At 37.5% G+C, this 16,195-nt stretch overlaps 1 protein-coding gene across 3 annotated transcripts in view; it reads left to right on the top strand.

Annotated features, from left to right (window-relative positions):
- Positions 1-8,868, top strand: part of LOC119785389 (RNA-binding motif, single-stranded-interacting protein 2-like) — a 49,886-nt gene extending 41,018 nt beyond the window's left edge. For 2 of the 3 annotated variants that reach the window (XM_038288016.1, XM_038288014.1), the window contains exons 5-14: positions 1,810-1,967; positions 2,073-2,152; positions 2,249-2,358; positions 2,544-2,587; positions 2,785-2,878; positions 3,116-3,166; positions 4,471-4,581; positions 4,661-4,741; positions 8,327-8,414; positions 8,686-8,868. In XM_038288016.1, coding sequence (XP_038143944.1) covers positions 1,810-1,967; positions 2,073-2,152; positions 2,249-2,358; positions 2,544-2,587; positions 2,785-2,878; positions 3,116-3,166; positions 4,471-4,581; positions 4,661-4,741; positions 8,327-8,407 — 810 coding nt within the window. In that variant the 3' untranslated portion in view covers positions 8,408-8,414; positions 8,686-8,868. Of the gene's footprint in view, positions 1-1,809; positions 1,968-2,072; positions 2,153-2,248; positions 2,359-2,543; positions 2,588-2,784; positions 2,879-3,115; positions 3,167-4,470; positions 4,582-4,660; positions 4,742-8,326; positions 8,419-8,685 lie in introns of those variants that run through there. The other variant, XM_038288015.1, reaches the window with a different exon arrangement.
- Positions 8,869-16,195: the final 7,327 nt, after the last annotated feature.

Raw genomic sequence — 16,195 nt, 5'->3', positions numbered from 1 at the left:
GTCTGTTTAGTCCAGCCTCCTTTCTCCTGGTTGCCAGGCTCCTGTTGCTCTGTGAACTCTTAAACTTCATGCCTGGCTTCCTGTGGGCTTCTGCACACTCACACAAACACACTTCTAAGGCATTAAAAAAAGGCCTCTGAATAACCTCTCTGCTTGATTTATTTACCGCCTTCAAGATATCCCCATTTAAACAAAATTAGACCAAGAAACATTCACAGATACTATGAAAAAACTTTTTTTTCTTAGTATCTGTGAATGTTATTCAGTGTGCAGCAGGATGTAGCAGTGACTATCAACAAGCAGTGTCAAATTATGTTGTTTTCAATTATATTGATTAGGTTAAACTTATTTAAAGCCAACTGATAGCAGTAATAAGGAGCAGCACTCTGGCAAAAATGTAATGCAGGAAGTATAGAATTTAATGAAAAGAAAGATCCAGCAGCTGCCTGGACAGGAATCTTCACGGAGACGTTACAGAAATTTCAGTCTGTTGCATAACAGCCATGCACTTAAGTTATGTTTATTGGAATTTCACATGATAGATGAAAAGAGCAATGAACCAGTTTCCTTTAGGAGTCACTCATTTAATAAATAGAGTCCATGGCACTATATATGTAGCACTGCACGTAATTCTGTATGCATGGTTCACACTATGAACCATGGTACTGGCAGCATTATGCTATGGGGATGCAGTTTTTTCACTGGAACATAAGGTTTTATCCTTTTATCCTGTTGTTTTTTTCATTCATTTTGAAGTATCACATTAGAAGAGCTTGTTGGAAACAGCAAAACCTCCAATCACCTTACAAAAGTTTACATTTTCTATTCTGTTTTACTTAAAAAAAAAAGTAAATGCACATAAGAGGAATGTTGAATAAGTTCTGACATAGAAAATGTTAACCTCACAGGACAGATCAGCTGTTTCTGTCACTGACGTCATATCTCTCCCTATAGTTCCGGATTGCATGCAATTAAGCTCGCTAATACTAGCTGACATGATAAAGTGCAGCTTGCCTAATTGTAAAGAATTCATTAAATCCATTACTGATCTGTGGTCTGCACTAATTTTCTACCTCCATTTCCTGATCGTTTGAGCAAAGCGTGACATAAACATTGCATCATTTACTTGCTCCAAGGGGTGTAAATGCATCTAATTCAGATTTTATTTTTTCAACATTTTTAATGTTTGCTTAGAACTCACATCTGGATGGAAACCAATCTGCTGAAGCTCTTTAGAGTTGATGTAGAGATGGGTGGAGAATTATACCCTAAAAGAAAAACCTATTAGAGAACTGGGTATTAGGTTCACCTTCCAAGAAGACAACAGCCCTAAATATGCAGCTAGAGCTCCAATGAATACCTCGCCTCAAAGCATATTTATGTGTAAAAATGGTCCAGTCAAAGTACTGAGCTAATGATAGAAGTTAAAAGCTGCTAAAGACCTGGTGCTGTAACTGCAGTGAAAAGTGGTTCTGCTAACTCTTAACTAAGGGTGGCAGAATACAGATTTAGGATTTTTAAGATTATTATTTGTGAAAAAAAAATGAAAACCTTTACTTTTTGTTTTAAAATAAATTCTATTTTATGATAGTTTGTCACATAAATTCTCCATAAAATACATTGAAGTTTATGTTTGTACACAAAAAGTGAATGTTTATGGATGTCTGAATCATTTTGACACACTAAGTTTTGCAGTGAGACATTCTTTCTCCTTCTGCACAAATCAGGTTAATAAAAAGCAGATCTTTGACCATAAATTCATGTTGAATTAAAATGGCTTATAAACAAACTGTTCTGTCTGCTCCGCAGCAACAAGAGCAGGACCCCACCAACCTGTACATCTCCAACCTGCCGGTGTCCATGGATGAGCAGGAGCTGGAGAACATGCTAAAGTCTTTTGGCCAGGTCATTTCTACACGCATCCTGCGGGATGCCAACGGCACTAGCCGTGGTGTGGGATTTGCAAGGTGAGACTTTTTAGTGTACATTATAATCTAATGCTGCTAAATCCATCAAACATGTAATGTAAGGAGACTTCTGCAGTGGGAACTGAGTTAAACTTTGTGTTTTAGAATGGAGTCCACAGAGAAATGTGAGGCCATAATTCAGCATTTTAATGGCAAATTCATCAAGACTCCTCCAGGGGTGCTCGGTAAGTGGAGGCTAGCCTTTGTACTATAGTTGTGATGTTGTTGTGTTTTTGTTCCCTGCTGTGATCACTTACTTGTTTGATCTGTTGCTTTCTCAGCACCCACAGAGCCCTTATTATGCAAGTTTGCAGACGGGGGTCAAAAGAAGAGGCAGAGTCAGGGGAAGTATCTCCAGAATGGAAGACCCTGGGCTCGAGACGGAGATACGGTAACTACGCTTTAATCATGTGTCTCATGAGGAACCTATAGGCACATTTTATTTGTTAAGAAAGTTTTTAGGTGTTTTTTTTTTCCTGAAACTTTCTGTGCTAGCGGGCTGTTTTCGAATACATGCTGTTTCGCGCCAGTGTTTGCATGACCTCACTGGTTCTGAATCCTGTGTTGTTTTCCCAGGGAGGGATGACGCTAGCGTATGACCCAACAGCCTTACAGAATGGGTGAGTGAGTGCTATGCATGGAGTGACAGAAAACAGCCCCAGCCCTACAGTAAAATAAACACTGCAAATAAAAAAATAAATTGTGAAAGGTCGCCCTCTGCTGGTCAGCTTAGCAACATTGCTGATTTTCTTGTAGACATCCTGTGCATTGTTTACTTGGGGAGGCCGTTCTCACTGTGTTCTGTCTGTTGCCACAGTTTCTACTCCTCACCTTACAGTCTGGCTCCAAACAGAATGATCGCTCAGACGTCCCTCTCACCCTACATGCATTCTCCTGTCTCCTCCTACCAGGTGAGACATTACAAGATAATTATTGTTTTCAGCATCACAGTCTTTTTTAATCTACTTAAATAAGAATGGTTTCATGTCTGAGCTTAACCCCTCATTACATTTGCATTATTAGGGAGGATAGACCTGCATTTCCTCTGGTTCTTGCTTTCCTTCTAAATCTTTTCTCCAACTTTTTAGTGGCCATTAAAATGTCAAGGGTGAACAAATTAGATTTATAATTGTTTATTCTATTTACAGGTACACAGTCCGTCCTGGATGCACCACCAGTCATACCTCATGCAGCCAGCTGTGAGTATCTCACAGAAGTCAGAATTTTGCTTCCGCCCGCCACCAGCATAAATACAGCACCCATAGAAAAAGGAATAGTTAACTTATACTTAGACTTCTGGTTTACTAGCGCTCTAGTTTAGTTTACTTCCTTATTTCAAAGGAAGAGCCGATAAAGACACAACGTAATAAACTGCTCTGTCGTTTTAATGCGCGGTGGTCACACCAGTGGGAACAAGTCAAAAGCTCTGTTCTTGTATATGTGTGGGTGTAACTTACAGTTGCATGTAGGCCATCTCATTAGATTTTAGTGTTTCAGGTACCTACAGGCCTTTACCTTTACCTTTCAGTCACCTAGAGGTCAACAGATGTACATTCACAACATTTTCAGCATAATATTAGTTCGTAAGAAGGTTAGAGTCACTCCTGATCCACGCATGCAGGGAGACAGCAAGCAAACTCCGCTTAGAAGGAGTCTGAGTCTAGATCTGACCCTCTTCCTGCAAGGCACAAGCTTAAGCTAAATCTCCTATTGGAAAGTTCCTTCAACTACATCCACGTTTTTTATGTTTCTTATGGAATATGTAGAAGAGAGGTTAGTTCACAACAGTACTTCTTGCACAGGTGGCATCCTCATGTGAAATTTACCAAGCTCTTGAAATCGACCCAGCTAATCAGCCCTGGTGCTGCATTTTATACACCTGAATCCAACTATTTACATAGATGAGCAACGTTTTTTTGGAAGTACATTGTCAAGGTTAAGGGTGATTGATGGCAGGAATAGTGCCTAAGAATGTATCTAAGGAACTGATTGGTGTTAGATGCTAAATGTAGTGATGCTGTTACTGAAGATGGAGAGAATATGCCACCAGAAAGAGACAAAAGACAGAACTATATCAGGTGTCTGGAAGCTTAAAAGTAGGATGTTTTAATCTGAAAGCCCTGGTTCCCTGTTGCTCTGTGGCACTGCTATGTCTAAGTACATGGAAGTTACATTTATTATCATCAAGAGCATCTTTGTTGTTCAGAAAACTATTTTATTGCTCAATACAGTGTAACAGAGATGGGGACCTGAAAGTTAGGAGGAAAAAGCTGAATGAATAAAATCTTACTTTGAAGTTAATATATAATCCAAAACAAAAATTCAAGTTGCAGATTTTTCTGTTTACTCTATCAAACCCTGTCGAGGACCATGGGTTGTTGAAAATGGATAGCAGCTCTTTATAAATTTTGCATTTTTAGTTGACTGATTAAGAAAGCCTGCTGTGCGTTTTGCTAAAACTGTCAGAGATTAATCAGGTGTTTCCTCTTCATTCCCCATACAGGGTACAGTGCTAACCCCAACAATGGAGCATGCCATGTCCATCCAGCCCACGTCCATGATGGGGCCTCTCACTCAGCAACTAAGCCACCTGTCTCTGGGCAGCACGGGCACAGTCAGTATCACTGTCACATCAGTATGGCTTCCTGAAATCCAAAGCCTTGTTTATTCAGTTCTCCATGTTTTCCTTGCAGTATATTCCAGCCAACACTACTATGCAGGGGACCTACATCCCCCAGTACACCCCAGTGCCTCCCTCTAATGCTCCAGTAGAGGTATGCGACTCCTCCAACTGCCTGCTCATTGGTGCAAATCTGTGATGTGCACCAATAATAATTCACACTTTATATGACAGAACCTTAAGTTTCTAATAGTGGTCGAGTCCAAATAGCAAAGAATAGAAAGTAAAATTTGTTGATCAGTAGGTTAAACACCTTAAGTAAGGTTTTCAGTTGTGCAGCTGCCAACGATTATTCCTGATCCCCTAATCAGTTAATTAAAGAGTAGTTTGCAGTTTAGAGCCTCACTTTTATCGGTGTTTAGAAAAATATGTCAGCATTTGAGTTTGGAATCAAAATAAACTTACATATGATCTATTTTATGTTGTTTTTGTGACTTTTAGTTCTGTATCTAAAACAGGACACTGGAAGTGATGTAATGTAGGGGAGTCCGCTTAGTTTCACAGCAGTACAAAATGGATACCAATGCTAATTCTTTAGAGACTTTAAATGTACAGAACTACACGTATGATGGACCACAACCCCTGTAGTTATGAGCCTGTTGCTCAAGAGACTAGGGGTAGAATTAATGCATTCCTGTATTGGATAAGTAAAGTAACTCCTGACAGTCACAGCTTATCTTCAGAGGTAATTTCACCGTGATAATTTATTCCAGTAGCAGCCTGCTATTTTTCTGATCCACAGATGTCATTCTAAGAGATTTTGCACAATCATCTGTTTTAATAGTTTGAAAACAGATCACAGCACAAAATCTCAGGAGGTAAGCAGTGAGAAACAGCAGCTGCCGGAGGTGAAATGTCTGCTGCTTTCTGTGCATGGCGCAGTGCTGCCAGAGAAAATAGATCCAGTTTTCTTCCCTTTATTTAAAGTTTCTCCAGCATTCATATTAATCCTAGTCAGCCTTCCACTAGCAAGTGATCTCATGTTTACTTAGCCATCTGCTCCCGTAAGATTTACATTGGGACTGAAACAGCTGTGGGATCTCGAGTTCATTCATTTTCAGCAGTTTTTGACCATGTTTATGATCAATAAATGCAATCTCTAACTCCTATCAAACTCACTTATTTGTCCGCTCTTCCCAATACGTACCCAATCTCCACACAGAGCTAAAGCAGCGCCAAACATTTGACATCACGTCGGGGAGTCAAATGTAGCGACTTGTTTAAAAAAAAGGCTGTTTTTAGAGACTTTACTGGTAAATTTACTTCATCATGGTGGCCAAAAAACTATAAATCTTACATAAACTTTTCAAATCAAATACGATCCATGAAACATCACTTAGTTTGAATTTTGTCAGGAATGTAACCTGCAATTTGCTCTTTAAGGGGAAAATGTTGCTCAGTCAGAAACATAATTCCAAGTTTTTATTTTTATTTATTTTTTTAATTTAATTTAACCAGGAAGCCAGATTTAAAATATATTTTACAAAGAAGACCTGGCCAAGGTAGCAGCTAAATCACAACTTATATGTTCAAATTTAACACTAAGGTACATTTTCATGATAAAAGATAAAAGTACAAAATGTTAAAACCACAGTAAGACTTTGAAGGACAAAAGAAGTACATATCTCCATCACAAAATTTACGGTTTTAATTTGATTAAGATGTAAAAATAAGACAAACCGTTTTTTCTCAGTTCAGCCAAAACTCATGACACATTTAAACTGTGGCTGGAGTTGCGGGTTTAATTCCTACTTTTACATCTGTCTCTGTCTGTGTGTCTGTGTATGAGTGGCAACACAAGCATGATAGAAATATATAGTAACGTTATAGAGGAGTGGAATTTCATATTCAATTATTTTCTTTTGTCTTGGAAATATGAAATGCTTTCAAGTTTTCGACATATTTAACTCTCTTTTTCACCAAATATTATAAAGGGTTTTTTTTTAAGTATTTTGGATTTTATATGAAAGATGTTAATAAGATTGTCAGGTTTCAGTGGTGGTTTGAGGACCCAAATGCAGAGGCAGAGGCTGTGGAGATCTCTTGCAGCTTTAATGAAATAAACAGAGGTAACAGAGGCGGGAATCCAAAAATCCAAAATCAAACATGAAAAATATAAAGCAAACCAGAACTATGGAGACATCTGGGGAAAACCAAACACGAGGAGCCGGGGAGAGATGAGGAACGTAGACCACAGCATGGGAAGACAGCTAAGACAAGGAACCAACAAAGAGTGAGAGCAGAGGGAGAGCATATATAGCAGAGAGAGACAAAGGGAGGGCTAGCGAGCTGACAAGGAGCAGGTGTGAGAGGAGACAACGAGGGAGCCAAGGGGAAAGGAACACACACACACACAAGAGAGCAACAGAGGACAACAGAAAAACATGAGAACTAACATGAATCTAGAAATTACAACAAAACTGGAATTAAACCAATAAAACTAGAAAACAAGGAGCAAAGTAAAGAACAGCTGGACCAAGACCATGACGAAGATAACTTTTATTCACCCATTATTAACCATTATTACACCTGGGTTTAATGAATGAATGAATAGGAATTTATTTCACACAATTTAAGACACAATTTGACAAACAACAATAAATGAATCAAACAAATACAGAAAAAGACTAGTTAACATCAACCAAACCAAACACCAATTTCACTAAATTAAAGCTACAGTGTGTAATAATTACAGGGATATACAGTCAGAAATGTAATATATTATACATGACTATGTTATTTATCATCATCTACGAGCTCAGCCTCTTAACCTTAATATTTGCGTTGCCTTAGAATTCGTTATTTATAATTACATAGGAGCGGGTCTCACAGCCATGGAGGCAGACATCTTTGCGCTACGGCAGCGCAGAGCCAACAAACTAGTGATTGCGAGATCGCCCATTACGCTCGAAAGTAACTACGGCAAGTTGAGAGAGATGAACTGAGACGGTACTGAACAATAGATGGCAGTATTAAAATTATCTATGTAAACAAACCTCATCACTTGAGAAGGTAGGTGATGCGGACGTCATGGAAGACATTTTGTCCCGTAACGCTCGCCGTACTGTTGGGGGGGAGAAGCGGTGGGGGGGAGATGTTCATGTTGCTGCGGTCTGCAGTCTGGACGTTAGATGTCGCTGAAAATTACACACTGTAGCTTTAACCTGATCATACATAGCAAACAAAAAACACCTTCCACCTAATCAATCACATAACTACTTCATAATTACTTTTTATCTTTAAAAAAATACTCTATATAAACATCTTTAAATGATTGAAAAATACAAAAAAACAATGATCTGGTTTCTAGCAACTACAGTAATTCATCATTTTCTCAATGGCTTACCCTTTTATGGAGGCCTTTGTCATCGACGTGGCTGACCCGGGTTTGAATCCGACCTGTGGTCCTTTGCCGCATGTCTCTCCCCTTGTACCCCCTTTCCTGTCAGCCCACTGTACAAAAAACAAGCCACTAGTGCTGTAAAAACCTAAAAAAAAAAATAAAAAAAGCTTTTTTCGGGACCGTTTCTATTTACCTGGTATTAAGTGCGTACATCAGCGATCCTCCAGTCATTACAATAGAATAAATTTACTTTAGGATTAAATTTAGCTCCTTTCAGGGTTTTTGCTTTTCTGAAGTTTTTCTTCTTATTATCTTTCTCCTGTGTTTTCCTGTCAGGAGAACAGTGGTCAGCAGCAGCAGGTGGCCATGGAGAATCCGGCAGATCATTCAAACTACTCATATCAACACACCAAGTGAAGCTAAGGTGAGAAAGAGACATTTTAAGGGCCCAGGACTAACAAGCCTGGTGTTAATATTACTAATTCAGGGGGTTTATTTCTGGGTATCAGAATAAATGAGCAAAATACTTTTTGATTTTTTTCTGGTGTAAAAATTTTTAGGACAAAAGCAATGATTACAAAGACTTAAACATTAAATATGCCTATCCTACATCTTAATTTTTTTTATTGTCTAAATTATGCATATTAATTAATGTGCACCTTCAGTGTAACAATGCAGAATTGTAAATTTTCCAGCTCCCACCAATGAGAAGAAGCCACAGGGCACGAAACAAATCCAACCAAAACAGGATTAAGCTGAAAGAGATCTCTACCATAACCAAGAACCGGGGACTTGATCATGGATGACAAAAGGAACACGCGTGTGCCAGTGAGTGTGTTTGTGTGGGCTTGTGAGTGTGAATGCGTCTGGTTTTTTTTTTTTATGAGGGGGGGAGGGGGTGTTATTTTCTTCTTGTTTTTATTCTTTAAGGAAAGGACAATAATTAACTTCATCGGACTCTTCAGCTCACATCCTCAAGAGTTGACCAACCAAAGGTGGGAATGTTCTTCAGAGAAGATTGGAACTATTTTGAACACTGAAAAAGGAAAGAATACATAAATAACAGAGTTGTTTAAAAAAAAAATGTCAAAAAAGAAACAAGAGAGGAAGAAACAACACAGAGCATTATTTTTGTGCAAGTGGTATTGCAAATTCTTATTTTAAAAAAAATCCATTCTGGATGTTTCAGAGTGATTCAAAGAAAAGTTGAAACACAATGTGTCTTTTATTATTTTTTTTTTGTAAAATATGCAAACTTTTTATTTCCTCATGTCTGTTGTTTGACATTCTGTTTGCAGCAGCAGCAATTTTAAAAGCTGGTCTAATGTGTGTGGAGGCATTCTAACTGTGGGAGGTAAACCGTTTAAAGCTACTTCTTCTTGGAACTGCTGCAAGCATTTCTATTCAAAATGGATGAAAATAAAATTGTTCATAGCTTTTGTTTATTTAGACCATAACGGAACAAAAGACAATCGATTATTTATATTTATATTCGTATCATAGTTCTATTTTTTGGAGTTTTAAATCATTGAAGCATACATTTATAAAAAAGAAGACGTTATTTAATCTAGTCTTTAAAGACAAGCTAAAATGGACTAAAATTCTTGACCTTACAAAAATGGGTTCTCTAAAGTGACTCGATATTTGAAGGCTTAGTGGCAAATATCTGTGGGCTATAAGGAAGGTCAAGATGACGTGTTCATTTTGACAGTCCTGGTGCATTAAATTGCAAAGACATCATATTGTCTATGAGTAGGCATGGGCCGGATTCCTGTTTCACCTCCTTTCTTCTCTTTAATATATGTTTTAGATGTTATGTTGAATCCAAATTTAGCATTAGCTTGCCAGGCTCTCATCAACCTTTCTTTTAAAAGAGCCAAAAAACAAACTTAGCCCAAAATGTCCTCTTTTTAGCCGCCCCACTTTAAACTCTAAATTGTATTTTAGTACTTTGGTTTTTATATGAGAAATATCCTGCATTTATACTAATTTGGAATAGTAGATTTTAAATTCAAATATATAAAAAAAACTAACAGGGAAAAGTTTCTGCTAACATATATGGGTACATCATTACTAAAATGGCTATAAATGTGGGTTTTTATTATGATCGCTACAAAACTCATCAATATTCTAGCCGATGAAGTACTGCCAATGTTTTTAGATCCAGGATGCTCCATGCAGATATGGGTCACTAGCATCAGCTAGCAACATTTTAATATAAAACATTTAACCTTTTTTTTCTCTGCTCAGCTCTCAGTCAGTTGCTGCCTGAATGAATAGCAGGCATGACTTGGTAGAAACCCAGCTTCTAAAACATTTCTACTGACTTCATGTATAATGAAGACTTATGCTGTTACCCAATTCTGGTAAAAGCCATTTTCTTGGTGCTTCTCCTTTTTTTCACATTCTAGTTTCAATATCTATGAAACCATTGTATCTGTCCATTGCGTTTTAGGCCACCAGTTTCCTCTCCGGCCCATGTCTATCTCTAAGAAGTGGTTTTAAGCGGTTTTGTTGCAGCTGCCATTGGGTCTTCTAATTCAACCTCTATCCCAGGGGTAAGGTGAACCTGCTTTAGAACGAAGCAGTTAGATATAAAGTGTAAAAATAGCAATGCAGTTACTAAATTAAAGTGTAATTTAGTAAAAGCAAAGAGGGAAATGTAATGGAAGGCTTAGAAATCCCTCAGAGTGATTTAATCTGGTAGGAAAGGGACCGATAAGTCTTTATTTTTAAATGCTGCTGTCACCTGAGTTTGATTCTGTCAGTGAGTTTTAGTTTGTAGAAAGGTATTTTTGTCTTTTTTTTTTTTTGTTTGTTGCTCAAAAGATTTGCCTTTTTGATGAAATATTCTTAGATTAGATTTTAGCTGTAGAGTTTAGCTCCTCACTTAGATGTTAGTTTTTCTCTTCGAATGGCTTAAGGCTGTTCTCTTGGCCGCATCAAGTTTTCTTTTGTTTTACTTTCATGTAAATTTCCATTCAAAGCCTTGTGTTGTCTGTCAGCCTTCGTATTGTTTCAGAACTGTTTTTAAAGAGCTCAATCAAACTGACTTAGATATTAATCCTGCTCGCTGCTGTATCAGTGTCGCATTGTTCTGATACCAGTCAGCACATCAAGTAAAGCGAGGCTCTTGTCACCATGTTCATCCAAATAAAAGTTGACCTGTACATTTATTGACACCAGAACTGTAGATATGTTAAGTAGTAGTTTTTACAAAGGACTGCTCACAAGACCATGGAAGTGCCATTACAGACGATTCTTACAGCCTTAGTGAGACTGCAAATCTGAATGGTGTGAGAGATCCAAAATTCAGCAAAAAAAAAAACAACATAAAATAAAAAAGCAAAGCCTTAATAATCCTTCTGTGGATAAACTGCCTGATTTCTCTCATAATTCACTTTGATTTGTATACTGTATGCTAAGAAAATTGCAACAGGCTTCTTTGCATCCCATCAAGTTATCTGTTACATCAGAGAAGCTGCTGGTTCTTAAGGACCTTTTTTTGCCTTCCTGTTTAAACGCCCATCTTTCAAAGCAGTGAGGGCTAGATAGTGTCTGTCTCAAGGCTTCAATGTTTAATTATTCTCATTCTGTTTTGACCTTTTTTTTTATGTTACCTTGTGGCTGTTTTGCTGCTTTACTTTTCTGCAACCAAAGATGTTGTAGTCATCTCCGTTCTTGCGTCTCTCACACACATTTTGTTTTAATAGGCAACTTTTTTATATTCAGATGAGCTCAGACATTCAAAATAGGGTATCAATTGTGCAATCATGCTCTCAATTATGACTTCAGTTTAAGTTTTCATGTTTTTTTTCATTTGCAGTCCTGTTAAGATCATGTATCATAATGTTCTCCTGATACATTTTTTCAACAATGTGTGAAGGAGTTTCCTGCACTGTAAATAGCCGAGGTTTGGTGTGCATTCAAAGATGCTGTTGAATTTATGGGGGCTTAGTGCACATCTATGAGGAACTCTTTATGGTGTGACAGTTTTCAGACACGAGAGCTACTTTTGTACATAGCCTTAATTTCTCTTCTGGCTTTTCATTTCTTTCATCTTTTTGATTTTGTGTGCTATGATCTGTCCAGATTACATTGTGACTAACAAGTTTTCAGTTTCAGTGCACCATGAAGGAAATATCCAAATAAATGCTATTCCATGTGTCAGCCACCACTTTTAATACAAAAACCATGTTGTTTGAAACTATGAAATGACCATGTTAGTTGCAAAGCAGTGTTTATTTATTTTTTTTACAGCAGAGATGATGTTTCAAGAAGTTTGTAAATGAACTTGTCTTTTAATTGCAATATTATAAGAGAAAATACTCAAATTCTGTAGATAGTATACACAGTGATAAATAAAAAAAAAAAGATTTGTTGCACTTACTATTTCAAATGCTCTTTTTAGAAAAATCCATCCTAAAGTCAGTTTGATGGCTTGTTTCATAGTTTCAGATTGTTTCGCTGCTAAGATAGGATTTCCAAGCAGATGGTTTTAGGTTGTCCTGTCTGGATTTTCACACTGTTACTCAACCATTTTATCTAATACTGTTATTTTTCTAGGGAATTCACTATTGTTTAGAATCAAGGGCCCAATTTTTTGCCGTCTCCTCTTTGAGGGGTCCAGGATAAACCAGGGTGAAGACAAAAAGAACAAAATGTCTGCTCTAAAGCAAATGTTTGTTTTTGTCACATTGGAGCTGCTATGGTAACATGATGGAAACATGTTTTGGGTATGAATTGTTGTTTTGAGTGATTTATAGCAAACAGTTAAGATTTTATTCCCCCCTTGTAAAAATAGTGTTAGCTTTATATCCAATTAGATCAACTGAGATGTGCTCAGTGCACTTTTTTATTGATGAAAGTGCAAGTCAAGGAAATATTAGTGAACTCGCCAACTTTAGTTAAGCATTCTGAAAATCCAACGGGTTCATCAACCTTCCCTGTTTGCGAACATTTAATTATTTATACAATAACTCATTGTACAGTTTTGTTAAAGGAAATAGGTTTTCTATTTGGTTTATTTTGCAAATGCCACTTGGCTACTTTTGTCTTCCTGTGCCAGAGTTGCTAAACTGTCTTTAACGTGTTCATTATTTTTTTTTTTATTATTGATTGAGACAAGATTTTACTTCTTTATTTGATTTCTCCTTGAATTTGTCTTGTTTTTTTCTCTTTTTTTAATAAAAATCTGGTTTTGATGTTGGAGTGAATTGTTTTCATTTATCAAAGGTGATGAATAAAGGGCTGGGTAGAGAAGCCAAAGATTTTACTCAATTAGTGGAGTATTATTACTTTCAAATAATGAAGTTCAAGTAGAAACAATTTTTTTTGTTTTTAAGAATTACTCAAGAGAAATATATAAATTTGTTAAAACAAGACAGAAGTGCAATCATTTTTATTTAATGTGTAGTTATTTATTGGTTCAATCTGAAAAACTCACATGAAGAGAAAAGACAATAAGAAGAAATTTATTCATACAGTTACTTGGTCTTTGGTGCTCAGACCTCGACAGGAAACATAGCGCTTGATGAAGTTGGTCAGTCTGTAGACTGCTGGTTAGTGAGACGGTCTGCTAAGCTTAACGGGGAGATCCAGTGGATTGTGTGAGCTGATACTAGCTTCACTCAGGGACCTGGAAGATGGAAGCCCAGGTGGATAACACCGGTTGAGAGAACCTGTCCATGATGAACAAGCATGAAGCGACAGTGGGGAGGAAAAACTCCCCGTTGGGAAGAAACCTCTGGCAGAACCAGGCTCAACATGGTGGTCTTCTGCCGGACCAGTTGAGATGAGACGCAGAATCCAGTAAGAGTCCAGGAGTAATGAAACACTGATGAAGTTTTAGCTACGATGGTGGAGAAGGGGCTGGAGGTGGGTTGAAACGGTGTCATCTGAATGTCACACAACGCATCCACCGCCTGCGCACCAGGCAGCAGACAAGTTATGGATTGGAGTCCTTTTAAAATGAGCTTTGCATGCCGATTGGCTTTGGAGGTTTGGTTCAAAGCTAATTGGCTGTGTCGTAGGTGGATGCAGGAGAGCAATCAGTTTCTTCAGTTGAACTTCCATCCTCCATTTTTAAAAATAAAGTGTTGGTCATAAATAGATAATTATGGGCAAATAATTTATGTGTTAAAAACATTGAACTTTGAAAAAATTTTAAATCATAAGAAGCCCATTTTTCCAAAAGACACTTTTTCACAACATAAGTTCTAGGTAGGAGGAATGCTATATATTCACTTGAGCTTCAAAGAAAAATTATGTACAGACAATACAATTATTTTTGAAGAAGGAAGAGTCAGAAGTCCAATGTTAATTGTTTGCTGCGTTCTTCACAAATATTCAGGGAAAAGTAAAACATGTAATGCAGTAAATCTACTCTTAGAAATAAGTTTACTCAGTTGTTAGATGTATAAAAGGGCTTTTAGGACTTCTTCCCACGGCTCTTAAAGAGAAAATAAGGAGGCCGGAAGAGCTTTGACTGTGGAATCAAACAGGTCCAGCCTTCACAGCCGGTACGCTCTGTCACCTAGCACCTATTACAGTTGACACACAAAGCAGGCAAAGAATGGATAAAGACCTTCCCACTACTGTTCTGGGTGCTATTTACATTTCGGAGGAGCTTCAGCAGGAGTACCTTCATCGCAAATTTCAGATTTATAGTCCCCACACTGCAGATTGCATATTGGAATCTGTGCTTTAATGTCTGCCAAACCCATTTACATAGAGATAGTTAAAACCTTTTAATAAACCAAACATTACCTGCCATATGTCTGACTCAAACATTTTATAAAACTATTTTCATTAATTTCAGAGGGAACCATTCAAATACTTACTGTAGTATTATATTTAACTGCACTTACAATATTCACCACTGTTTGGCACCATTTCCCTTTTTCCTCTGATCACGGAGCAGCTGGCTTACTTGGACTTGCAATTAATACAGGACATCCAAGGCTACATAGAATACACCAGACCCATCCCTTAAAACTGGCAAAAAAAGGGCTGCATTTGTCAGCAACAAAACGAGGAGTCTTCCAATTTAAGTAAGCGTGCGTGGTGTAATTGTGGCCGATTACGCCACGCTTAGTAAAGCTGTGACAAATCTGACCTTCAAAGGAGGCAGCCCTTGAATTCAAACTCAGCACTTGTCTGTTTCAGCTTTGATATTTTTACAGATGCTCCCTGAGACACGGTAGAATTCATTGTGGATTTTATCATGATTAGCCGATCATGACACTTCCACCTCCATGCTTCACAGGTGATAACAGGCTCTTTTAATGGTGTGCTGTAGTTTTATTTCAAACAATGTCCTTTTTTAGTCTAATCTTTATTCATGAGTTCTGTTTTTTTGTCTAAATTCTTCTGGGCGCCTTCTAGTACACTTCTAGTAAACTTTAATCTCACCCATTTTTTTTCCTTTTTTGCACCCCTCCAATAAACGTTTAACATGTGTAATGTATGGTTACATTAGAAGGCACTTTCATAATCACAGTAACAATAGCCTGCTACAATTTCCTTAAAGACATTCTAGTGTTTTAAACTTCCTTTAGCATCTCTCGATCTACCCTCAGCGTGAACTTACTTTGATTCCTTCTTGAATGTCCTTTACTTTTAGACGTCTCATCAGACACATTACGTGCTGAACTCTCATTCCTGAAGATTTCAGACAAATATTTGGGTCTCACCAAGGTTTTCGGTCTTATTAACAGACGCACCTGAAATGGTACTGTAGATTAGAGCAGACTTCTGTAACACTGATGGTTATGATTTTTAGAAGTTTAAAATAGAAATAACTGTTGGATTTTCTTTATTTTTGGAAAGTTTTTCCTTTTAAATATTTTCTAAATAGTCTGAATAGCTGAAATTGTTATCCATGTGTCCGCATATAAAAAAAAACAAAAAGACTGTAATAGGATGACCTATTTGTTTCACATAATTCCATTTATTTTTTTATCCTCAGCTGAAAGCCTCCTGTGTCTCAGTGAAAGAGTGTGGTCTGAGAGCTGCAGGCACAGCAGAGGAAGGCCTTGGTGCTAGTTTTCAGAACAGCACCGAGGATTATATACCGTTTACCAGATCTGTACTCTGTTTATGCCTTATGAGTCTAAATAAAGCGGCCCGATGCATTGCCACCATTCCCTTCCTTCTTGGAAATCCCACTCACAACAGAAAAAGAGTTGAGCTTCTTTAAATCCT

Source organism: Cyprinodon tularosa, unplaced genomic scaffold (genome assembly GCF_016077235.1).
Source record: "Cyprinodon tularosa strain WSP-4 unplaced genomic scaffold, ASM1607723v1 ctg248, whole genome shotgun sequence".
Taxonomy (NCBI): Eukaryota; Metazoa; Chordata; class Actinopteri; order Cyprinodontiformes; family Cyprinodontidae; genus Cyprinodon; species Cyprinodon tularosa.
Note: the sequence above shows the minus strand (reverse complement) of the source record. Positions and strands in the feature narration are given on the sequence as shown.